The 27318-nt window shown below is 41.9% G+C and overlaps 1 protein-coding gene and 1 non-coding gene across 3 annotated transcripts in view; one reads left to right on the forward strand and one right to left on the reverse strand.

Annotated features, from left to right (window-relative positions):
• Blm (BLM RecQ like helicase) overlaps positions 1 to 27318 on the reverse strand; it is an 89455-nt gene that overhangs the window by 11363 nt on the left and 50774 nt on the right. For both annotated transcript variants that reach the window (XM_038313824.1, XM_038313823.1), the window contains exons 13-17: positions 15138 to 15244; positions 14092 to 14252; positions 9080 to 9275; positions 5056 to 5246; positions 1836 to 1974 (exon numbers count right to left, since the gene is read on the reverse strand). In XM_038313824.1, the coding sequence (XP_038169752.1) occupies positions 1836 to 1974; positions 5056 to 5246; positions 9080 to 9275; positions 14092 to 14252; positions 15138 to 15244 (794 nt within the window). The remainder of the gene's footprint in view (positions 1 to 1835; positions 1975 to 5055; positions 5247 to 9079; positions 9276 to 14091; positions 14253 to 15137; positions 15245 to 27318) is intronic.
• LOC119803139 lies at positions 3892 to 4030 on the forward strand. The gene has a single exon (XR_005283553.1).

A 27318-nucleotide genomic window follows, 5' to 3' on the forward strand; every position in this document is an offset into this window, starting at 1 on the left:
AAGGATGGAGACAAATTTTTATTTATTTATTTCAGATTTAGGTTTTTGTTATGTAATCTTAGCTGGACTCAAAATTTATGACAATTCTTCTGCCTCTGCATCCCAAGTGACAGAATGTCAGGTGTGTACATGCATGCACATGTAAGAGCTAGTAAGAAGCTGAAGAATGTGTGACAAAAATGTTTGCTCCAGTAATCTTTAATCTCTAATTCAGTAATTTTTTTTAATTTTTGGTTTTTTAATCACACGATTTCTTTGTTTAGCCCAGGCTGTCCTGGAACTTCTTATATAGACCAGGATGGCCTCACACTCAGAGATTTGCGTCCTTCTGTCTAGTACTGAGTGCTGGGATTGAAGGAGTGTGCCACTGCCTCCCTGCTACTGATCTTTTATAAATCTACATGAAAAGTCTAACAGATGTGGTCAAAGATTTGTTTGAAAGACTATTTTACCATTCCATTTTTATAACAGAAACTATGTCCTGAAATGAAACTACTTAAATTAGGAGACTGACTGTATCTTATCAAATACAAATGATATACATTACATGGGCAGTATGGTGACACCTTGTGAAGGGAGGGAGGGTCAGAGAGAAGGATGAGGATGGACAGGCAAGTCACAATCTTACTCTACCCTTGTCCTTCTTAACCTCCCTTTCCGTCACCTTTAACTTGTATGTGTCATGTGGGGTGAAGCCCAGCGCCTGGAGCATGCTAGACAAATGCTCTACAGCTCAACTACACCTCCAGTCAGGCCATCACCGGCTTGTCAGTGTGAGTGCTTCTGGCGGTCACCTGCACACAGAATACAAACCCTTGCAGTCCTTCCACCACAGGAGTTACCACCTGACATCTGGTGACTAACACAGTCCATGCTATGAAAGATATACTACTGCTTATTCACTGACTGTTTTTGTACCTGCAGACAGGATTCTTGGCCACCTTCCTTCCTATTGTATGTATGTAGTATGACCACTGGAAGCAGCCCCTTACTTCTTTTATTCTTACTTACTGTTCATTTATTTAATTATTCAGAGACAGGGTCTTACTGCAGCCCCGGCCGGCTGGCCCTTTCTGGGTGCTCAGGTCAGGGCCTCTGTGCACTCCGCTAGTGCGCACTCACTTCTGTATTCTCCAGGGTTGCTGACAGCCACCTAATGCCAGTCTGGTTTAGCACCTGTTTTACCTTTCTAAAGCTTTCAAGATTGTCTCTGGCCGGGCGGTGGTGGTGCACACCCTTAATCACAGCACTCGGGAGGCAGAGGCAGGCGGATCTCTGTGAGTTTGAAGCTAGCCTGGTCTATGAAGTGAGTTCCGGGCAGCCAACAGATGAGTGTATATATATGGGCAGTAGAGGTTAAAGTTAAGCCTTTATCTGAAGTTCTCCATCTTGACTAGACTGCTGGCAAGCTCCTGGGAGATTCCTGTCACTCCCTCAATCACTAGGGTTATAGATAGTATTGGAAGGCCAGATCTTACATGGGTGGTGGGAAGCAGATCCTCATAATTCTTGTGGTAAGTACTGTATCCAACCGAGCTGCCTCCTCAGCCCAAGTCTGGATTTCTTCCTTCCTTCCTTCTCTGAGACAGTTTCCCTATGTAACAGCGTGCCTCCTTTGTGCTAGGATTAAAGGTGGGCACGACCACGCATGGCCAGTCTGGATTTCTTTATGTAGGTTCTGGGGATCAGACTCAGTCTTTGTGTTATTTTGCCAGTTCTATAACTTTTTTCTATGTGAAAACTCAACTTAGTGACTTTTTAATGCACTTGTAATCACTCCTTTTAGATTTCTAATTTTAACTGATATAATTCAAACAATACAGCAGAGGACTTACCCAGGAAAATGTCGACCAGCATGTTCAAAGTAAATCTTCCAGAAGGACCTACAGTTCTAGTTCCTGGTGATGAACTGTGTTCTCGAACAAATCTTACGATATTTTTCACATCATCAGTCACATCTTTTGTTTTATAATCCTATGAATAAAAAATTACCTTCTGCTATAATTAAGACAAGGAGACCCAGTTACTAGACCTTAATATCGATTGTGGTAAAACTTACAATTTATTTTCACACTAAAATGAAGATTAAAAACTAGACGTTTTAGAGACTGGAGAGATGGCTCAGTGGTTAAGAGCATTGGCTGCTCTTCCAGAGGATCTGGATTCAACTTCTAGCACCCCCATGGCAGCTCACAACTGTCTGTAGCTCCAGGGTATCTGACATCCTTATACATCATTCATGCAGGCAAAACACCATTGCACATAAAATAAAAAATAAACCATTAAAAAAACCTAAGGGGTTCCAAATGTTCATTCTTAAATTCTAGAATAATTAGGCCTCTACTGTGGCCATGTTATTGCTGCTTCAGACATATATCTTGTCTTTCAACTACCTACCATTCTTTTTTTTTAAATTATTATTATTATTATTACAAAATATCACCTCCTCCCCTCCTCTCATTTCCCTCCCCCTTTCCCCTTCCCCCTTACCCTCCCTCTCCAGCCCGAAGAGCAGTCAGGGTTCTCTGCCCTGTGGGAAGTCCAAGGTCCTCCCGACTCCATCCAGGTCTAGGAAGGTGAGCATCCAAACATACTAGGTTCCCACAAAGGCAGTACATGGGGTAGAATCAAAACCCAGTGCCATTGTCCTTGACTTCTCAGTCAGCCCTCCATGTAAGCCACGTTCGGAGAGTCCGGTTTGATCACATGCTCCATCAGACCCAGTCCAGCTGGCCTTGGTGAGCTCCCATTAGATGGGCCCCACCATCACAGTGGGTGGGCGCACCCCTCGCAGACCTGACTTCCTTGCTCAAGTTCTCCCTCCTTCTGCTCCTCATTAGGACCTTGGGAGCTCAGTCCAGTGCTCCAGTGTGGGTCTCTGTCTCCATCTCCCCTACCATTCTTGAGTAGGAAAAACTGGTCCTTCATCCTTCACAATTCCTGGAACAGTGCTCTGTTTCTTATGAGACGACAGACTTTAGGATGAAAAGCACTGTCCATAAGTGCAATTCACAAATTCTCTAACCTTTCTAATCTCTTGTCAGTCTTTGGTGATATGTTTTTTCCTGAAATTATGTAGACCAGGCTCTCATTGAACAGATATACCTCCAGAGTGCTGGATTAGCTACATGGGCCACTAAACATGACGATCCCTCTTAGTTCCTCTTCTCATTTCCTCAGGGTTTCCACCCTTTAACATCCTCATGCGTAGAGGACCCTTCTGCCTTCATCTACCCTAATCCTCCATACTGGCCTGCATCTTAAGTTCCTAGAACAGCCTGTGTCACAGGCTGGGTAGAGCATGGGTACGCGGAAGCAGCATTTCTAGGGTGTGGTGGGTGGAAAGGGCAGTGGACCTAGATTCTGTCCGCCCTGCACATTTCCGCGTCACCACTTACTGTGCTGTGTCACGTGTCTGCCCCTTCAGTGGATGTTCCCAGCCCACTGCAAGTGTGCAAAACCTGGAAACAGTGAGGCATCACAAACATTACAAGAGAAAACTGTAAGCCAGGTGTGGCTTATTGTTATATCAATACGTGGGAGTCTGAGGCAGAGGATTGCTGCAAATTTGAGGTCAGTCTGGGCTACTAGTCTAGCCTGATTTCTGTTGCTGTGATAAAACATTCTAACCGAACCTAACGTAGCCGGAAAAAGATTTATTCCAATTTACAGATATGCCTATTAGAGAATTTGGGGCAGGAATTTGGAACAGAAATCATGGAAGAACACTGCTTGCTGGCTGGCTCACGCTTAGCTAGCTCTCCTGTACAGACCAGGATCATCTGCCCAGGGAATGGTGCTGCCCACAGTGGACATCACAGGCTAATCTGATCCTAGCAATCAATCCTTCAATTGAGACTTCTTTCACAGTTGACTATAGATTGTGCCAAATTGACAGTTAAAGCAATCTAGGACAACTATAAAAATCTTGTCTTTACAACCATAGACAGTCACATACATCAGAACAGTTGGTTCCTGCCAACAGAGTCTGTATAGTTATCAGATTTTCTATGCGATGGCTCCATACATTAAAAAAAATATCTTGTCTTTAAAAGCATAAAATAAAAAGGGCGGAGGCTTGGGAATATAGTTCTTTGGTAGAGCACTTATTGAGTTTTGAGACATGATCTTACTATGTAGCCCAGGCTGGCCTCACTCTCTCTTGTTCCTGTCTCAGCTTCTGAACTGCTGGGATTGTATCATCACGTCCCTTTCACTGTTCTTCACAGCTAAACAAACAAGTAATTTTCAAACATAATACTATCGTCACTACTGTCTTAAGAATGAGATCTCTAGGGGCTGGAGAGATGGCTCAGAGGTTAAGAGCATTACCTGCTCTTCCAAAGGTCCTGAGTTCAATTCCCAGCAACCACATGGTGGCTCACAACCATCTGTAGTGGGGTCTGGTGCCCTCTTCTGGCCTGCAGGCATACACACAGACAGAATACTGTATACATAATAAATAATAATAAAAAAAAAAGAATGAGATCTCTAAATGTAAGTTATAGTTGAATTTAAAATACCCTGCTTGTCCATACTGGATTATTTTGGATGCTTACTTTTTTGTTTTTTGTTACTTTTTGAAACTAGGTTTTACGAAGCCCAGGCTGGCACGGACAGATTATGTAGTAAGGGCACCTTGGATTCCTGACATTCCTGATACTGCCTCCTAAGGACGTGTTCCACTATGCCTGGCCTACATTACTATTTATTTACTTATCTTTTGGAGACTGGGTTTCACGAAGTAGCCTTGTTGTCCTGGAGTTCACTATGTAGACCAGGCTGGCTCAAACTCAGAGTGATCTGCTTACCTTGTTCCACCACCACACCTGACCTAATTTAAGTTAAAAAAGTCAACAATTTTTTTAATTATTAAGGTTTTGTTTTGTTTTTGTTTCTCTGTTGCAGCCCTTGCTGTCTTGGAACTCACTCTGTAGACCAGGCTATTCATGAACTAAGAGATCTGTCTGCCTCTACGTCCTGAGTGGTGGGATTAAAAGTGTTGTGATACCACCGCCCGGCAAGTATTAAGTAATTTTAAATGACATATTTTACCTTTGTTTTACAGCAGTTGTCACAAGAAACATCTGGGTATTTCTTACAAAAATCAGGGTTAAATCCTTTCTCACCAAAGTAAGCCAAAAGCTGTATTCTTCTGCATTCTGCTATATTTTCACAGTAATGGACCATGCTATATAAATTATTGAAGTGAGTCTCCTTCGTATGAGAGTTTCCATCTTTTTCCACTAAAAGAGATGAAGAACAGAACAAAAAATTTTTTTCCCAGTTTCTTTCAAGACAGGGTTTCTCTGTGTAGCCCAGGCTGTCCCAGAACTCACTCTGTAGACCAGGCTGGCCTCAAACTCAGAGATCTGCTTGCTTCTGCCTCCGAATGTTGGAATTAAAGGTGTGTGTCACCGCTGCCTGGCCCAATGTAAAAGTTTTATAGTAGAAAACCAAAGAATATAAAAGTAATATTTTTTACTGACTCATATAACTTACTTTTTGTTTGGTTTTGGAGATAAGGTCTTGCTATGGCTAGATGAGCTTTAAATAACCCTGCAAATCGGCTTCTGTGCGCTAAGACAGACACGAGCCACTGTGCTCTGCTAGATTTAAATACCAAATAAGAAAAAGACTTATCAACACAGTGTCAACGACACCCTTCTACACTGCAGGTCACTGCTGTTATCAACAGTGTCAACGACATCCTTCTACACTGCAGGTCACTGGATGCTGAAGTTCATATCTCACGGTTTTAATTTTATAGGAATGTTGAATTTCTTCTTCTTCCTCTTCTTGAGGCAAAGTTTCATACTGTACCCCAAGATGGCCTTGAAACTGAAATTCTCCTGTCTCAAACTCCAAAATACTGAGATTACTGGCATAAGCTATTTCACCCTATACTGTTTAATTTTCCTTTTTAAAACTGAATTTTCTTTACATCTTTATCATCCCCGATGGTGGAGATTTGTTTTGCACTTTCTCTCTAGGTAGATATGTGCTAAGATGCATATCTAGAGGAAGCAGGCAGTCCCCATAGCTGAACTCCTAGTGAAACTAGGGCTTCTAAAACTGTGGTCAAGAATCCAGGGGACTCTAGGGAGCTCAGAGACAGGATGTCCTAAATTTAAGGGAAATAGCAATAACTACATCTGTTGAACACCACCCAGACTAGTTATCTAAGGTGGTTCAAGAGTCAACATTGCATTATTTTAAACTTCTGGTGAAGTCACGGCTCCGTCAAGTTGGAATTTTTGAAGGTGCTGTGATAAAATGAGCAATGCCCTAAAACAAACGTGACAACATGAAGGTACACACCTGTGACCCCAACTGGGGAGGCAGGAGGGCTGAGTGTGATACATGCCTAGGTTACAAAGCGAGACCCTATCTCAAACAAGACAGGACTGGCCTTTTATTCTAGCACTCAGGTGGGAGAGGCAGACAGATTTCTGTAAGTTTAAGGTCAGCCTGGTCTACGAAGTGAGTTCTAGGTCAGCCAGAGCTACATAGTGAGACCTGTCTCCAATAACCACCATGACCCAACAAAAAGCCCCAAGGACTGGGGATGTAGTTTAGTAGTAGAGCTCCTGCAAGGCCCTGGGTTTCATCCCTAGCTGTCCTACACAAGCTAACAGAAAACAGAAACTAGGAGAGGTAGTAACATGGGCTGGTGGGATGGCTGAGCAGGGCAAAGGTGCTGCTGCTAAGCCTGACGACCTGGGCTCCATCCCTGGAACCCACATGGTGAAAAGAAAGAACCAACTCATGCAAGCTGTCCTCTACCACTGCACACGCGCATGTGCATGCACACACGTGTACACACACAGAAAATCTATTAAAATGAAAAAAAACCCACTGGTGTATATTTTCCATTAATAGGCAAGCATGGTTACTTAAGAATAAAATTACTATTTTCCTTCCAGTTTTGAGCACTATTTTTTCAAACAGTTGCTTGGATACCAGGATTTAAATACTTATTAAATGATTGCTGCTTAACAATACAAATGTTTTAGAGTTCTGAAAGGTCGTATCTTGATGCACTTATTTTAAGTTGAAAATATCATACACGGGACACTGTACTTAATGCACCTAAACGACTGAACACAGCAGATCATAAACTGCTGATGACTGACCCTTGTGGTTGTAAGGCGGACGTCAAGCTAAGGCTGCTAACACCCCACATCACAAGAGAAGACCAGACTGTATTTCGCTAGCTCATAAAAACCTCAGCATTAGGGGCTCGGGTAAAGGCCCAGTGGTTAAGAGCACTTGCTGCTCTTGCAGAGGATGTGGGTTTGGTTCTCAGCAACTATATGGCAGGCCATAACTGGCTATAACTCTAGTTCCAAGGGATTCTGGTGCCCTCTTCTGATTTTCATAGGCACCAGGCACATAAGTGGTGCACATAAACATTCAGGGATTTACACATACACATAAAATAAAAATTAGAACTCCCCGCCAAGCCTCCCCATACCACGATTAAAAACTCAAAGCATGGCTCAATTGAAAGCATAAACCTATCATAAGGCTGAACTCAGTCAAGACACCATGAACGAAGACTGCTTCTCGGGGCTTTGTTTAAAAACACAATCAGCAACATGAATGCGGACAGCTCACTGCTCTCTAGCTGTGTCTCATTTCTTCTGGCGCTGTGGTAAAGACAGAATGAGCCGAGCGGCGACAAAGCACTGAGGAGGCTGAGGCAGGGGGATCACAAGTTCTAGGCCAACCTGGGATACAAAATGAGACTGTATCTCAAAAGAAAAAATCAAGAAAAAAACCCAACAAACAAACACGGGAAGTGCATACGTGAAGTGCACATGCATCAGGGCCAGTCTGTTCCCTGAATCTATGAACCTATTTGTGGCTCACTTCTTTTCACAGGAGCAACTGTGTGTCCAAAGCCAGCTTTCATGAATAAGAAAGGTAATAAAGGTGACAGAGTCCCAGGGTAGCCAGTGCCGTTTCCCATGCTCAGTATCTGTGCCAGAAAAATGACAGCGGCCTCAAAAACAAAGGAGCAGGATTACAAAACAGTTAACTACTTCAACAGGAAAAAAGGGTACACAAATGATAAAATTATAAAATACAGGTTCATTTGACCTACTAAGACAGTTGAAATTTATCCTCTATACAGAATTCTACAAATGCTGAAAGACCTCTGTACTATGAAGTACTGAAAGACTGTCCAGTACTATGTGGTGATAACAGTACAAAATAATAACTTAAATATCTATTAAGGGGATTGCTTTAGTAAACCCCAAATAACAAGACTATGTAATTGGAACAATTATACACAATACCTACATGAGTCTATAATTGTATTTACATTTATTTTTAAAATGACATTCATTTATCTGTGTAAATGCACACACACATACAAATATGTGCATGTATGTACATATGCTAGTTCAATATGTGTGAAAGCCAGAGGACAATTTTTGGGGGGACTGAACCCAGGTTACCAAGCTTGGTGGCAAGCATCTAACCACTGAAACATCTTGTAGACCACCATTTACGTTTGAGAACACTTGCATCTGGGTAAGGGGAATACCAAATACAAGATGCTGCCAGCCTCTAATGGAAGAGGCACAAACTGAAGAGGGCTGTTGCACAGGGGTTGCTTCTATTGTCCCTTCTTTCCTCCTGCTTCCTTCTTCAGGACCAACCTCGTACTCAACTAAACTCCTAGGTCAAACAACAATCCTACCTCAGCTTCCCCAGTGAGACCCAGCCATATGCTTCTATACTTGGCTTTCCTCCAACTAACCCTTAAACTGTGATCGTAGTACAAGAGTTCATTATTTTCTCTTATTTTTTGTTTTTTTTCTGGAAATGGTATTGGGTCTAGGAGGGTATAAAAGAAGTCACTACTTGGAGGCTCAGCCTGCCTGGTCTGGAAACGCTGTGCTTTGTGCATGCTGGTGTCACCTGACTTTACCACACAAGTATGCAGTACCTTCATAATAAGCTAAAATAAATGTTACAATATATATTAAAAGCCTTTATCTTTCTATGACTATTTAATCAAAACAGGATCCAAACACTGTAACACAGGCAGAGGTGCATGGCTTACTCATTATAAGTCTCTTCAGTCTAGTTACATCGTGGTAGCTGTAGAAAAGCACGCAGTGAGATATCTCCCCATCTCTTCCAGCTCGCCCAGACTCTTGGTAGTAACCCTCCACAGATTTAGGGAGAGATGCATGAATCACAAATCGCACGTCAGGTTTGTCAATTCCCATTCCAAATGCAATTGTTGCACAGATAACCTGGTATGAAAATAAAAGCCTATTAGACTCATTGGTCCTAGTATTTAGCACGAACAAGGTGAGATTTTCATATTGATAACTTGCAATTCTGCTCAGATCCAAGAAGGTAAAGAGATGTTCAGAGTAGCAGAATCTTCCTGTGTGACTTGATATTACCATCGGAAGGACCCAGAACAAACTGCAATCAGTCCTTTGTGTGCTGACTGTTTGCCCTGTTTCTGAAAGGGTTGTGTGGCGGGTGCTGCTAACATAACCATGACATCCAAGTTAAGGTACATAAGCAATGTGCTGAGCTCCTGGGTGGTCTCGAGCCCTCAGAGCTAACTGCGGCTAGCTCTTCCCGTGACTTAGGAACAGTGACATTCTCATCTACTCTAGTGCTTATCATCAGCCTTCCACATGGTACCAAGTGATCATACACTAACTTACTTTTCAACAGGGGATTTCAAAGTAAAAGCTTATGAAATTTTAACTGTTTTTATTTAATTTAACTTAGATGAAAGCCTTAAGCTGCTTATACAAAAACAAAACAACAAAAACCATAAAAACAAAACAGGAAGGCCAGGGATTGTCTTCTTTGGCCCATACAGATTATTTAGCGGAAGCTAGGCAATAGTTAATCTTTAGGAATGTGACAAAGTTGTATCTATTTCAAGGTCTGGAGAGACGGTTCAGTTGTCAATGAGTATAACCTGTGCTTGCAGAGAACCAGAGCTCAGTTTCCAGCACCCATACTGAGTGCTGAGCAGCTCACGATTGCCTAGAAACCCCAAGTGATCCAACACCCTCTTCTGGCTTTTGTGGGCACCCGCACTCATGCACACGGATTTTAAAATAAGCTGGGCTTTGCAAGCAGCACTATGATTCCTGTAACTCTAGCTCCAGGGGAAATCCAGCACTTCTGGACTGAAGGCACCTGCATTCACATGTGCACATTCTGTCCCCCACCCCCACCCATATACACAGCTAAAAACAAAATAAATCTTAAAAGATATCTATTTTGCTGAAAATCTGGGACTTATTTGACCAAGGCCAAATACTGTATTTTCAGGCAAAATTACATTATACAAATAAAGCTGTCTTTTTTTAGTATTCAAAAAATGACTTGCTATTGCAAGAACAGCATTTCAAAAGTGACAGAAATACCTAGCAGCCGTACTAAGGCTAATGACATGATTTTGCCATTATGACTGAAAGAGGAACTACAAACCACACGCACAGGGTCAGCAAATCGGGGTATTACCAGCACAGGATGTACTCAGGGTTACTCATCCATCTAAACTTAAGGCTCTTTGATTAAAAGGAAATGTCCCCGGAAAGAGAAAGTTTACTGTGGCCTCTAATGAAGGAAAGCTGGCAGAAGGCTGTGCACATGAGAGATGCTGGCCCCAGCTCCACCAGAGTGACCTGCAGGCTTCTGTGAGGTGCACCTCTCGTGTTAGGTGAGTACACGGCTGTGAAGCACATGGTACAGGTCACCAAGAAGCCAACTCTTTCTGATAGTTCCTCTTCTTTTGGTTTGTATGTGTCACATTCTCATGTAGCTCAAGTTGGTCCAAACTCATGAGTCTCTGGCCTCAGCCTCCCAAGTGATGAGATCATAAGCATAAGCTATCATGATCAATTATAACTTCCTTATTTCTTTGTTGTTTTTAAAACTTGATGCTACACTCGTTGATTTTTTGAGACAGGGTCTGTCTCTATGTAGTCCCAGCTGCCCTGAAATTTGCTATATAGACCAGACAGTCTTTGAACTCACAGATATCCTCCTGCTTCTAGCTAGAGCAGGGATTAAAAGTGTGCACACAATACCTGCCTCATACACACACACACACACACACACACACACATGTACTTTAACAAAAACATTTAAACTCTTACATTTTATATTCTGAAGATATAATTAATTCATGCTGCTGCTTACCTTTTTCTTACCCATGTCCAAGTGCTTATTTTTAAGTCACTGTTAGCAATTACTTTCTTCTGGGCTATTTTAAAGCTTAGTTTCTCAATTTCATAATAAGACACCAATCTCAATCAGTTCTTTCCACTTAACCTCTATTTGTGTGTGCACACATGGTTGTGTTGTGTGTAGTGTATGGATGATGCAGGCTCACAAGCACACATGTCTATGTCTGTGTGTGCACTGTGGTGAACATATGTGGCACACATGCTCAAGTATGTAGGTTTGTATACCTGTGTGTGCAGAGACCAGAGCATGGGATTGGGTCCTTTTCAATGGCTCTTTGCATTCCTGCCTTGAGACAATGTCTTTCAATGGAAAGGAAGCTAGGTAGGCTGGCCAGCCAGTGAGTTCCTGGACTCTGCCTATCTGCTCCCAGTGCTGTTGTAGGCATGCCCAAGCATGCCTTGATTTTATTTTCTTCCCCCCATGTGCATATGCACGTATAGTGCCTGTGTATGGTGGCCATAAGTCAGTCTTTCTTGATCACCCCCTACTTTATTGAGTCAGGGTCTCTTACTTGAACCCAGAATTTACTTACATAGTCTGGTCTGACAATTTGTCTTGGTGACCTCATGTCTACCTTCAGCTCTGGAATAGAGTTGGGCCATTTACATGGGTTCTGGGAATCTGAACTCAAGTCCTTATGCATAAATAGTAAGTACTTTGGCCTTGAACTCATGGTGGGCTTCCTGCTCAGTCATGTACAACCAGACACAGCAATATGCTTTATTTTAAAATAAAATACTACATTTATCATGTGGCAAACATGTGAGTATACACATGTGCATACATATGTATGTATCATAGTACATGTGTGAAGGTCAAAGCATAACTTGTGAGAACTGATGATTTCTTTCCATCACACGGTCCCTGGGACCCAGCTCAGGTAGTCAGTGTTGGCAAGCACCTCTACTCACTGAGCCATCGCTTCAGCCCTGTATATTTTATTTTAGTATAAGATTCTAAAATGGGCTGGGTGGTGGTACTGCACGCCTTTAATTCTAGCAGTTCAGAGGCAGAGGCAGGAAGATCTTGTGAGCTCAAAGCCAGACTGGTCTCAAGAGAGAGTTCCAGAACAGACAGGGCCACACAGAGAAACCCTGTTTCTGAAAGACAAAAAAATACAAATAAAAAGAAGCAAGTGCAGCATATGTTCTCATCCATCAAGCAACCCCTCATCTTTTTTTTTTTTTTTTTTTTTTTTTTTTTTTTGAGATGGGGCCTCATGTAGCCCAGGTCAGCCTCAAACTCAGCACATAGCTGAGGATGACCTTGAACCCTTGAACTTCTGATGCACCTGCCTCCACCTCCTGGACAGGGAGTATTGCCATGCGCAGTCTTCTGTGGTCCTTAGGACTGAACCCAGAGTGCATGAGCTATATCTCCAACCTCACTTCTCATGACATTTTTTTGTTTGTTTGTTTGTTTTCGAGACAGGGTTTCCCTGTAGTTTCTAGAGCCTGTCCTGGAGCTAGCTCTTGTAGACCAGGCTGGCCTCGAACTCAGAGATCCGCCTGCCTCTGCCTCCCGAGTGCTGGGATTAAAGGCGTGCGCCACCACCGCCCGGCTTCTCATGACATTTTTATACTTTATCATTTATTGTTTTTACATGTAACACGCTGCAAACCAGTATTCATACTATTCTTTTTTGTGTTTTGTTTTTCTGAAACAGGGTTTCTCTACGTAGCCCTGGCTGTCCTTGAACGCACAGATTTACCTGCCCCTGCCTTCCCAAGTGCTGGTATTAAAGATTAAAGGTGTGCAACACCACCACCTGGCCATGTTATTGTTCTTATTGCCAAATTCTTTTTATTGTCACTTGAATATTCATCTAGGAAAATTTTAGAAAAAGTTTTCAAAGAAAAAATTATTGGAACTTTGATTAGTTAAATATACAGACTCATTTGAGAAAACTGAACTGTGCCTATTTCAATGAAGATAAACCAAAAACTACTTTCTTATCTGAAATATTTTTTTTTCTTTTGAAGCAGGGTTTCACATTAGAACCTAAGCTGGTCTGGAACTCTTGACACACCTCCTGCCTCAGCCACCTGAGTATGGGAGTTACAGGAATGGGCCACCACACCTGGCTTTGCCTTTGCCATTTTCAACAGAAATGACAATGAACGGCTAGGAAACTCTTCTGATTCCAGACTGTCCTGTGTTTGGTACATGTATCTTTTTTGTTTGTTTTTTGAGACAGGGTTTCTCTGTGTAGTCCTGGTTGTCCTCAAACTCAAAGATCCACCTGCCTCTGCCTCTCAAATGCTGAGATTAAGAGTGTGCACCACCAAACCCAGCTGGTAAAAGCACCTCCTGAATTAATTTAGAATACATACATCTGTATCTACTATCCTGCGAAGGCTTCCTTGGATGCAATTATTATTTTAGGATGAATCCCTATTCCCTATAACTAAAAACAGCATTTTAGCCCTCACCTCAACGTTCGTCTCCTCTCTCCGTAACATTCTCTAGTTACTTACTGCATCATGGATTCACTGTCAGTCTTACTTTGATGTTTATTACCGTTAGGACAAAAACAAGCTGAGTCGCCAAGCCTGAAGATGTAAGCTCCATACCTGGGTCCCACACTGTGGGAGGAAAGAACAGTCTCCTGAAAGTTGTCTCTGACCTTCACACAACATGTACACACACACATACCACACACCCTTTATAAAACAAACAGAAAACAAAGCTAGGTAAGAGGTGGAGGCAGGAGAATTGCCCTGAGTTCAATGCTGGTCTCAATGACATAGCAAGAACCCGTTTCAAAAACAAAGCAGAAACTGTATTATCTACAGACAAAGCTACTGGTCCACCATGGAGGGTTTGCTGACTTGCAAGCATCACCTGGCAGCCATCCTGGTTGATCCACTTGTTCTGCACCTCGTCCCTGGCAGAATCACTGAGGCCAGCATGGTAAGCCAGAGCAGCCAGACCATCTCTCTGTAAGGTGCCCGCCATTGTGTCGCACTCCCTCCTGGAGAGGCAGTAAATTATCCCCGAGTCATCTGCCAAGGAAGCCAGAGAGAGCTGAGGGAGCAGGGCTTTTCACTTAAGAACACATCTACACCGTGGTCTTAAAACACAGGACCCTGTACACAGAGCTTTGCTGTGTCACACAGAAGAGCTCAAGCAAGGGACTCATAAACATAGGAAATAAGACTGAGCTTGTAACCCTGCTCCTGCAAGGGCAGCCTGGACTAATCCCGGGCTGTCTTGCACCAACTCAACAATGGGGAGCTACCCTGACAGGAATTTTGTAGAAATATGGCACAATTATCAAGAGCCTGATAAATACCCTTTGACTCAGTTTCCTTCCAGGAAACTAACCTAGGAAATAAAATGGTACAAGGACTTAGGCCAAAAGTTTTGGAATGAAAGCTCAATAGGAAACATATGGGGATAATTAAGATAAAGAATTATGAAATAAACACACTATAACCATTAAAAGTTCTTCCTAAGTTTATAAAGTCATGGGAAAATGATCAAAATGTTGAAAATGTGTTACGTGGAAAATGGTTATGAACATCAGAATCTCATTTTAGTTAACATAACTCAAAGGCAAACACACTTGGGAGAAGACACTAAAACAAAGGGCTGTGTTATTCATACACTGATAGACACCAGAGAAAAAGACGCTGAAACCAAGAATTATAATGTAGGTGTGTAGGAGGCATATTTAATATATTTTTTGCTAAGGTTTATTGTTATGGAACCAAATGAGATTTCAAAATTATAATATTCCCCACAAATAGCAAGTTGGTGCTATCACAATGCAAGAAATGTTTAATATGCAAGTTTATATATTCTATTATAATTCAGTATATATATATATATATATATGACTTAAAATCTAGACTTTTAGACATAAGTAATTACCTGACTGTACTCACATGGGTGATGCTTTCTGATCCATTCTAGGCAATCAAATGCTACCTTTTTGGGCTTCTTTGGTAACACATAGTACTTCAGATTGTGTCTGTTAAAGCTCATGCTGAACCTACAAGACCCAAACGTAATACTTAATATTATGAGAAAATACAGCTGCACCCACTATCATAACTGAATGTTTCTCACCCAAAGTTCTTCCCCCAATGCCATGGCATTAGGAGGTGGGGCCTTAGGGAGGTAATTAGGTGGGGAGGGTAGAGTCACCAAGGAGATTAGGGTCCTTATAAAAACAAAGGGGCTGGAGAGCTAGATCAACTGTTAAGAGCAGTTACTGTTCTCTCAGAGAGCTGGAATTTGGATCCCAACACCCACATTAGACATCTCAGAAACATCTGAACTCCAGTTCCAATGGATTCAACATTTTCTTCTGGCCTCCACAGGCACCCACACAGACACAAGGATGTGTGCATACACAGAGTAAAATAAATCTTAAAGAAAAAGGACAAAAACTCACCCAAACAGAGACCTCACTGGCCCTTCCCTCCCTAGTACTTATGGCTCCAATGGAAATACCACAAAGTACAAAGCAGGGAGAGGGACCCCAGAAGCACAAGAAATAAATTTCTCTTGTCTGAATCACAGTCTATGACACTGTTATAGCAGTTGAAATGAAGGCGGCATCTTCAAATATTAAATACTGCTTTTTTTCTACCATGCAAACCTCAGTGCAAGCTGTCTTACATAGACCATTGTCCCTGGCAGGTGACATAAGGGGACACCGAGACGGACATTAGGTTGAGACTTAACGAACTAAAAAGATGGTGATAAAGAAGAAGACACAGAGTAGATGATGGAGACTTGGACAAGAAAAAAGATGAACCAAGAGTACAGTCACAAAGACGATGTAGACTGAACCCAGAGGAGGGGTCAAGGGAGATGGCTCCATGAGTAAAGGGTTCGCTATGCAATCACGAGGGCTGAATTTGGATCCCTAGCACTCACACAGAAAGCTCCGCACAGTGGCATGCTTCGGCAATCTTGCCATTGGCACGTGAAGACAGGAGGATCCCAGGGACTCTCCTGGCTAGCCAGGTAATGAGTGATTAGTCTAATGGGTAAATTCCAAGTTCATCAAGACACCCTGTCTCACTTATGGTGGAAAGAAAGACACGAGATGCTGACCTATGGCTAATGCACACATTAGCACATATGCTTGCATCCGTATGTATACAACACACACACACACACACACACACACACACACACACACACACACACACACACACAGAGTTTCTTTTTAAAAAGTTCCAGGACAGGCTCCAAAGCCACAGAGAAACTCTGTCTCGAAAAACCAAAAAAAAAAAAAAAAAAGCAGAAACGGCAAAATAGACGGTGTCAAAAACAAAACAAAATAAAACAGCAGAGATGGTTAAATGATTAAGCAAAATTATACAATAAGTATAACTTAAATACTTAAAAAGATAAAAGGGGTAGCGCACATACACATGCTCTAAATAAATACACGGAGAGAACATGGACCACTCTGCTTTTGTTCTGGACTGCAAACGCGGGGACTCTGACATGTACACTCCTCCTCCAGGTGACTGCTTTTGGCTCCCATCTGCCCCTTCACGTTTCCTTAGTTCATTCTCTGCATATCTTCTGTACTCCTAGACTCTCCAGTGTGAGGACCACATTCCAAGGGCACGACAGCTTCTCCTGACCTATATTCTCTCCCCTGTACCACTTTCCCTCCCACGGCAGGTTTCTCAGAAGATCTGGTTCTGTCCTGTCACATATCCCATTTTAATGCTCAGCACTCTCCCTTTTCTACTGCCATCATTCTATCAAATATTTGCTATGTTTTATTTCTCATTGCTCACAACTTTATTTATTTATTAATTATGGGGAATGTCCATGGAATGTGTGCAAAGGTCTGAGTTAGATTCTCTCCTCCTACCACATGTGTATGCAGCAGGCAGTGGCATTCAGAGTACATGTGTAGTGGTGGTCCTGCAAATTTCTAAGGTCCCAGGCTGTCGGCAGGCCATCCACTCTACTCACTCACAACTCTAGGTACTGATGAATCTTCCCTCTACACCTGTTGTAGAACATTATTTTAAAGTGTGTTGCTTTTGTTTATGCTGTATTTGTTGAATTCTGTGAAGCTGTGATTCTTTGCCTGTCTAAATAATAAAGAGCTGAACGGCCAAGAGTGAGGCAGGAGAAAGGACAGGCGGGGCTGGCAGGCAGAGAGGATAAGTAGAAGAAATCTAGAGAGCAGCGAGGAAGGAACAGGAGAGTAAGGAGGGGAAGATGCTAGGGGCATCTTACAGAAAAAAAGGGCAAGGTCCAGAGGCAAAGGTAGTCAGGATAAGTTAAGGAAAGCTGGCTAGAAACAAGCCAAGCTAAGGCTGGGCATTCATAACTAAGAAAAGACTTTCGCATGTGTTTATTTGGGAGCTGGGTGATGAACCCCCAAAAGAGCTAAGAGTAAAAAGAGTAAACAACCAACACCATATGGTGTGGGATTCCTATCTGTATGCTGTGAATGTGTTTTGTTACTATTGGTTATTAAAGAAGTTGCTTTGGGCCTATGACAGGGCAGAATAGAGCAAGGTGGGAAATCCAAGCAGAGCTAGAAGAGAAAAGTAAGCAGAGTCAGGGAGACGCCATGGAGCCGCAAGGGTCAGACATGGCAAATCTTTTCCAGTAAACCACTGCCACATGACAATATACAGATTAATAGAAATGGGTTAAATCAAGATGTGAGAGTTAGCCAATAAGAGGCTAGAGATAATGGGCCAAGCAGTGTTTTAATTAATACAGTTTCTGTGTGGTTATTTTGGGGCTAAGCTAGCTGGGTAGTCGGAAAAAACAAGCAGGTCCTCTTTCCCTACAACAACCATACACCTCTGACTTTTCTTCCTTTGCCTACTCCTTAAAGGAGAAGTACCTCCAGCTGGGTGGTGGTGGTGCACGCCTTTAACCCCAGCACTCGGGAGGCGGAGGCAGGCGGATCTCTGTGAGTTCGAGGCCAGCCTGGTCTACAAGAGCTAGTTCCAGGACAGGCTCCAAAGCTACAGAGAAACCCTGTCTTGAAGAGAGAGAGAGAGAGAGAGAGAGAGAGAGAGAGAGAGAGAGAGAGAGAGAGAGAGAGAGAGAGAGAGAGAGACAGAGAGAGAGAGAGACAGAGAGAGAGAGACACACACACAGAGACAGAGAGAGAGACAGAGAGAGACAGAGAGAGAGAGAGACAGAGAGAGGGGGGTACCTCCAAATATCTGGATGCCTCTTTCCTTCTTCTCAATTGCCCCTCAGCTTAGGCTGTTTTCAGAATTCTGAACCATATTCCAACATGTGTTTAGACCAAACACGCATGCATGCCTAAAAAGGCTTCATCAAGACCTCCCCCCACCCCAATACAGGGTTTCACTGTGTAAATAGCTCTAGCTGTCCTGGAACTCACTCTTTTGTAAATGGAGACTGCACTTTTGTTTCTCAGGAACCCAGACCCAAATAATCACACAAAGCTATATTAATTACAATACTGCTTAGCCGATGGCTCAGGTGTATTTCTTGCTAGCTCTTACATCTCAAATTAACCCACTTCTATTAATCTGTGTATTGCCATGAGGCTGTGGCCTACCTGATAAGGTTCCAGCATCTCTCTCCTTCCACAGCTACACAGCCTCCCCTGACTCCATCTTCTTTCTCCCTGCAATCAGTTTAGTTTTCCCGCCTACCTATATCCTGCCCTGCCATAGGTCAAAACGGCTTCTTTACTAATCGATGGTAATAAAACATATTCAGAGCATACAGAGCGGAATCCCACATCACTTTGTAGACCAGGCTGGCCTTGAACTCAGAGATCCGCCTACCTCTGCCTCCTGAGTGCTGGGATTAAAGTGCCACCACTGCCTGCCCATCAAGACTTCTAAGAGATGCTTCTAAGTCAGCAAGTTCTCAACCTGTGGGTTGCAACCCCTTGGATATCGAATGATCCCTTCACAGGGTTTATCTAAGACCATCAAGAAACATATTTATATTATGATTCATTACAGTAGCAAAATTACAGTTACAAAGTAGCAATAAAAATACTGTTATGGTTGGTGTCACCACAACATGAGGAACCGTATTAAAGACTCACAGCAATAAGAAGGTTGAGAACCACTGCTCTAAGGGAACCCAAAGCCTCAGCTTTAATATTACTTTCCCTAAAACAGACATGGGAATGGCCCTGCACTCCAGTTATCCTGCTGGTTACTCCTTTCTTTCCCATTTCCCCCTTTATAAGCCTTTTTCTATTTTCTAAATAAATACAATGAAATCTCACCTTCCACCCATTCAAGACAAAGTAAATTATGGCATGGGTACAGGTGAAATTTCTCCTGTCAGAGCATTAGAAACCCTTGGCAGAGCTGCCTGTGTTTATCTGTGTTACATATTTTTGTTAAGGGTAAAGAGTATCACTCGGAACAGAGAATTCCAGCCTTACTGGGGCTTCTGATTTCAGATATAATGTCAACAATGTGGTGGGCATGACTCTCACTTCAGAAGGGCTGACCCTGACACTGCCACAGGATGCAGAATTGTTAGTGAAAACACTAAAAACCACTTCCTACCAGGCAAGAGGATATGGAGTTTAGAGCTAGAAAGAGTTAACTAGTGAGACCCTGTTCAAAAAACTGCCTAGAAATATGAATGATGAAGAAATTTCCAGAATTAGGTGAGCTGATGTGGGCTTCCTACTGACAGGAACGCCAGGGGAATTGTGTACAGGAATGATTTTACATCTCCCCGCTCCCCATTTTAAACTACATTTTATGTTTAGGAGAGTGTTTCATTCATTTAAAACAACAAAGGCTTTCGATCATGGGATCTAAACATTGGGATGTACATGGAGGAGTCAGAACCTGCACAGATGGATGTTGGAAATGTAAAATGTTGCAGCCTCTTTGGAAGACAGCTTGATAGTTCTTTAAAGAGTGAAGCAGGGGCTGGAGAGATGGCTCAGAGGTGAAAAGCATGTAAGTCTAGCAGAAATCCTGACTTTGGTACCCAGCACCCACAACAGGAAACTCAAAACTGCCTGTAATTACTTCCAGGTGATCGAACTCCCCTTTCTCACTTCACCTGAATCATTTCCTACATACATACACATACATACAGGGTGGCGCACACAAACACACCTTAAATAAATCTTTAAAAGGTGAAGTAGAGCTATCATATGACCTGATAATCTAACTGCTAGGAGTACATCAAAAGAAATGAAAACACATGCCCACACAAAAACCTGTATAAAAGCCTTATTCCTAACAACCAACAAAATGGAAAGGATCCTAGTATTAGGTGAGTGGCTAAAGAAGGTACTAAAACAACACAATGGAGAATTTTTTCCTACAACAAATCTTTTTTTTTTTTAAAAAAAAAAATTATTTCACTTTATGTGCACTGCTGTGAAGATGTCGGATCCTCTGGAACTGGAGTTACAGACAGTTGCGAGCCACCACATGCATGCTGGGAATTGAACCCAGGTCCTCTGAAATACCAGCAAGTACTCTTAACAGCTGAGCCATCTCTCTCGCCCCTCCTGCAACAAATCTTAAAAATAATCTGTTGAAAAGTAATCAAGGGGATAGCGAGACGGCTTACGGGTAAAGCATTTGTTGCCAAATCTGATGACCCAAGTTTGATCCCCAGGACCCACATGTGGAAGAAGAAAGCCAATGCCAGTGAGCTGTCTTCTGACCTCCACATGCTTGCCATGGTGTAGACACACACGCACAAAATTAAAGAGGTCATTCATAAAAGATCATATACACATAGAATGAATGTTTATCTGAGACACCCAGGATAGCCAAACCTATGCACAGAAAGTGCGTAATCTTAGTGGTTGCCTAGGGCTATTGCGGTAAGTGGAGAAAAGGAGAAGAAGAAATGGATAATAGGTGAAGTGTTTTAGTGGCAAAAAAAAAAGTTCTCAAATTGTGATGATGGTGTACAAATTAGGATACAGCATAAACCACTGGATCACATGTTTAAAATGTGAGTTGGATGATGTGGATGTATCTTATTAAAAACATCTGGAACGTAATCAGAAATGGTTTGATTTGTGACATAATTGGAAAAACAGAACTATTTACTACTTAATTTGGTCAAATAAACCTTTACTTAAAAAAAATAAAATGAAATGAGATTTAAACATAAACTTGTAGATCAAAAATCCAATTAAAACCAAAACAAACAAATCATTTTACCACAAAAGGTCTGCAGGCTACTAATGGAGAGTAACATTCATGAGTTTGTTACGATGGAAAAGTAAACAGAACCTCAGACTTTATTGCTTATAACAAATCCTGCATTGCCTGTTGGAAAAAAAGGATGTTAGAGATCACTAGATACCCAGCTAGAGACAGTGCCTACCAGAAAATAAACGGAAAAAAGACAATTTGGAACACCTATACAAATGAAAATTTTTCAACCACAAAAATGAAGAATTAAGATTTCATGTACAGCTCAGGGGTCAAGTCCTCACCTGGCACTGGTGAGGTCATACACACACAATTACCTAGATGATTCTTGCAAATATGCCCAAAAATGAAAGAGGAAAAACAAGGAGTTAAGCGTAACTCAACTCCATTTTGGAGGATAATAGAAGTATATTCTAGACTTAAGCTGTAGAGACAGGCATATAACTCTATGAAAATGTAAAAGGCACACACAACTGCCTTATGAATAGCTGAGTTTTATGGCACATGAATTAATTCAACAGTACTTAAAAATAAACAACCCAGTCGGGCGGTGGTGGCGCACGCCTTTAATCCCAGCACTCGGGAGACAGAGGCAGGTGGATCTCTGTGAGTTCAAGGTCAGCCTGGTCTACAAGAGTTAGTTCCAGGACAGGCTCTAAAAAGCTACACAGAGAAATCCTGTCTCGAAAAAAACAAACAAACAAAAAAAAAACCAAAAAACAAACAAACAAAACAAAAAACCCCAAACTAGATTTCACTGTATCTTGACTAAGACTGTATTAAAACATTGCCTTTAAAATGACAAATTTGCCTGAAAATGATAAATACATGTCTGTAACTCCAAGTGCTTAGGAGGCAGAGACAGGAGGATCAGGAGTTCAAGGCTAGCTCAGTTATATAGCAAATTTAAGGCTACCATAGGCTACAAGTCTCAACCAAACAAAAACAAGCCAGATGTGGCACTCAGGAGCTAAAGAGCTCAGGAAGAAGAGGTAAGTGGGTCTCTCTAGTTCAAGGTTAGCCAGGTCTATAGTGGGTTTCTGGACAACTAGGGCTAAATACCTCACATTCATTAGATAAAACCTAGTAAAGTCTTTAATGGAATATGGTCCAGAAAAAACAGTAAACAGTAATATTGCTTGTTAGTCAAATACTTTCCAATTTTTTATGTCCCCAAAATTTAGAATACTTAACTGAGATGCCAGTTAACAGATCATTAAAAATAATTTTTGATGACAGATCATGATGTAATTTTGGCATATGCTTCAGAAGAAATTCGAATAATTGAGTGTTATTGCTGTAATAAAATGCTTTTCATTCCCATCTACATGTTTGTGTCAGCAACATTCCCAGAGCTTACACCCTTAAAAGTAAAAATGTGTGAACTGGATCAATTCATCTGTAGATATGTAAACTAAAAAGAAAATTCTTGACTCATTAACAGATATAATCTCAATAAAAAGCTTATGCCTAAAATTATTTTTGAAACATATTTAAGCTAGATGTGGTAGTGTATTTCCCGAAGTTTCAGTCACTTGAGAAGCTGACCCTGGCTGCACAACAAGACTCTGTTTAGATATACTGAATGAAGTATGCCTTTAAAGAAAGTCACGCAGACATGTAACTACTCCAATAAGGATGAGCAATGATTTCACTTACTTGTGTGTGTGTGTGTGTGTGTTGTGCGCATGCACACTCGTGGGAGTAAGCTCTCTCCCTCTAACATGTGGGTTCTGGAGAGCAGATTCAGGTCAGTAGGCTTGGTAGCAAGTGCTGTTATCCAATGAGCAGTTTTTCCAGCCCCTAACTAGTAATTTTAAGAATTAAATCGGATGAAAATTTTGGTTCAGGAGATGTATATAACTTACATGCATGTAAATGTGATAGAACAAGCAAAAACAGCTCACACTACAGGAGGTGGTGGTGCAAGCCTTTAATCCTAGCATTTGGGAGGAAGAGGAATCTTTGGGAGTTAAAAGCCACACTGTCTACATAGTGAGATCCAGACAACTATGGTTACATAGAGACCCTGTCTCAAATTAAATACATATTCTCTCTGTATATAAATTCTGTAAGAATTAAAACACTTTTCTTTCTCCTCCCATTTTTTTCCAATGCTAGGGATTTACCAAGGGCTTAAATGTATTCTAGGCTAATACTGTGCTACTGAAATATTCACATTCTAAGTGATAAATATTAAAGATTAATTTTATTTTTTTATTTATGTATCTGTGTGGGTTTCTTGTGTGTGGGGTGCACTCCAAAGTCAGAAGGCAGCGTGAGGTCTGGGGCTGGATAAGGCAGCTTTGAGTAGTTACTGAGAACTGAACTCAGGTTCTCGGGAAAAGCAGCAAGCACTTTTAATCAATGAGCCGGCTTTCCAGCTCTAAATGACACTGTACAATGGGCTTTATGAGTCTCACTTAGTGAACATAAAATGGTGATAGTATTTGTCTGGGCTGCCCTGGAAAGGTAGCTCATTAGTTAAAAGTACTTGTTCTTGTAGAGGACCCAAGTTCCATTCCCAGCACTCACATGGTGGCCCATAACCATCTATAACTCCAATATATAGAGATCTGATGCCCTCTTCTGACTTCCACAGGTACCAGGCATGCACATGGAACACATACATACACACAGGCAAAATACTCATGTACATTAAATTAATCTAAAAAATTACAGAAACAAACAAACAAATCACCTCTTGCTGTTTACAAAAAAGCTCTTGCTCGCATGTGTTTGGTTGTTGTTGGGTACTGGGGACTTCAATCTACAGACCTGGGGCAAGCAAGGAGGCATATTAACCAAAGATTGGAAACACCCGCACCGCACCTGACCTCACCTGACAAACAGAACGGAGTGAAAACACACACTACAACCACTGTTTAAGAAGACCTTCCTGGGCTGCAAATGCAGCCCAGTTGGTACAGTGCTTGCCTAAGACACGCAAAGCCCAGGTCTGGATCTCCACAACCATATACTGGATATGACAACACAGACCTGTAATCTCAGAACCGGGGAGGTAAATGCAGGATCAGAAGTTCATGGTCATCATCTGTTATGTAGAGTTTGAGGATAGTCTGACATGCACGTGATTCCCATCTCAAAAGACGAAATAAAGAAGATGAAAATAAATAAGGTAATTTTCTTGAGCTGGGTAAGATGCTGCACACCTGGACTCCTCATGCCAAGGTAAACAGACAAAAATCTGAGGTAAGGCTAAGAGACCTAGTGAGTTCTACACCAACCTGGGCTACACTGTAAGACACTGTTTCAAGGTGAGTAAGAGAAAGCTAGTAAGATGCCTCTGCAGCCAAAGGGGCTTGCCACTAAGTCTGACAACCTGAGTTCAATCCCAGGGACCCACATGGAGGGAGGGACCCACTTTCTGCAAGCTGTCCTCTGACGTCCACACACAGCACATGCATGCTCAAACACGCACACAATAAACGTAAAAAGTTTTAAATGACTGAAGTAAAAAAATTAAAAATACTTTCCAACTCTCTGTATAAATATGAAACAATGAATCTCATGTTTAATTAGCCTTAAGTCTATCCCTAAAATATCTCTTTTTATGTATATGCAAATATTTCAAACCTAGAAAAACTTCAAATTTAAAACACTTTGGTCTCAAGCATTGGGGATAATTAACCTGTATACGAAATGTCCAGAACAGCAAAAATCTGTGAAGTTGGAAAGTCAATGAATGGTTGCCTGGGCAAAGGAGGAAAGAAATTAGATGTTAACGAGAACAAAACTCTTAAGGGAGACAAAATGTACTAAGAGTAGATAGCGGTGACGATTGTGTAACTCCATAAGAAAATGGGAAACGCTGCACTGAATCCTGGACTTTAAATAGGTGAGTTTACAGTGGTATGAAAGGCAGAAATCAGTACAGCCACACTGGGTTATAATGCTGACTTCCTGGTTACCCTAGTCTACAATTACGTCTTTAATCATGGCTTCCTCTTTGCATTTCAGAGTACTATTTATAGGGTTCTACAGCCAGATTGCTAGGATTGTAGTCCTCACTCCTATATTTGCTAGGGTTATGAACTTTGCAAGTTACTTAATTTCAGTGTGACTGTTTATCTTTTTTAAAAAAGTTTTTCGAGATAGGGTTTCTCTGTGTAACAGTCCTGGCTGTCTTGGAACTCACTCTGTAGACCAGGCTGGCCTTGAACTCACTGAGATCCGCCTGTCTCTGCTTCGCAATGCTGGGATCAAAGGTGCGCGCCCCCATCGCCCGGACTGTTAAAGGGCTGGTGAGACAGTTTAGTAGGTTCAGCACTTGCTGAAAAGCTTGATGATGGAGCTCAATCCCCAGAGCCCACCCACATGGTAGAAGAGGACCAATGTAGCATGAATAATAAAACCCAGAGACAGATATTGGGGTTCAAGCTGAAGATCAGAAAAGTATAGCAGCCAGTCACTAGGGAGACCTTTAACCTCTACCAAATCTTCAGACGGAAAGGATCCTATCTCCACAAATCCTCAAACTCTAGACTCCACTGAGTTCCTGTCTCTTCCCCTTTATATTCTTCTCTCTGCCCAGTCATAATCCTTACTGTCTCCACTTCCCTAGTGCTGGGATTAAAGATGTGTGCCTCCCAAACACTGGGATTAAAGGTATGTGCCACAACTCCCCGGCCTCTAGTGGCTTAGTTTTGCAATCTGATCTTCAGGCAAGCTTTGTTTATTAAAATGCACATAAAATATCACTACAGACCAACTTCTACATAAAAACAAATTTAAATGACATTTTATTTTATTTATTGTGTGTGTGTGTGTGCGCGCACGCATATGTATGCATGTACTATGGTGGGCATGTTGTAGAGTTCAGAGGACAGCTTGAGGGAACTGGTTCCCTCCACCGTGGGTACTGAACTCAGGCTGTCAGGGCTGATGACAAGTGCCTTTACCCACTGAGCCATCTGTCAGTTCTTTACATTTTAATCTTTAAAATGTATTTGTTGTGTGTGTGAATGTTTTACCTGCATGTATGTCTGTGCACTACATGTAGGTAATGTCCTCTGAGGCCAGAAGAGGGCGTTAGATCCCTTGGAACTAGAGTTATGGATGGTTGTGAGCCACCATGTTGAGTGCTGGGAATCAAACCTAGATCCCCTGGAAGAGCAGCCAGTGCTCTTAACTACTGAGCCATCTTTCTACCCCCACACTCCCCAACAACATCTCATGCACTAGAGGCTGGCCTCTAACTTGCTATGTACTGAAGATGATTTTGAACTTCTAATCCTGTCTCTATTTCCCAAGTGCTGAGATGTTGGTGTGGTGGTGTATGCCTTTATTCCTGCACCCAGGAAGCAGAAGCAGAAGCAGGTCAGTCTCTGTAAGTTAGAGGCCAGCCTGGTCAGCTTAGCCAGGGTTACATAGTGAGACCCTGTCTCAAAACCACAAAGCAAGTCCTGGAATTTCAGGTATTTTCTATCATGGGTGCTATGACTCAGTTTCTTTATCTAGAGAATGAGAAAATGGAGGATTATATATCATGCAAGACTTTTATAATGGTGGATGCATAAAATGTCATATACAATGCTAGGAACAGCAGTTGTCACACTGTTGTGCTGGCTATTACTGGAGCTGTACACTGTTAATTTATCATGTCTGACTCTGTTCTTTCCTAGTTCATCTGCTAGGGTCCTACAAGAATTGCATGAAATCTTGTGTTTAATAATTGGCCATTCTTGTAATTTACAAATCGAATTTATTTTTACAAGCTAAAGAGGACGAATATTATCCCAGAATTATAGGAAGAGAGGCACCTGGGGCCACCACTCTAAGCCTAGGAGCACCTGAATTCACTAAGACCATGACACAGCAGCAGCTGGCAAATTAATTCAAATAGGACCCACTGGCAGAAGAAGATCAGGAGACAGTGTATCAGAAAGCACTTCTTAAAATCTAATTC

This window comes from Arvicola amphibius, chromosome 12 (assembly GCF_903992535.2).
Source record: "Arvicola amphibius chromosome 12, mArvAmp1.2, whole genome shotgun sequence".
NCBI classification, from domain to species: Eukaryota; Metazoa; Chordata; class Mammalia; order Rodentia; family Cricetidae; genus Arvicola; species Arvicola amphibius.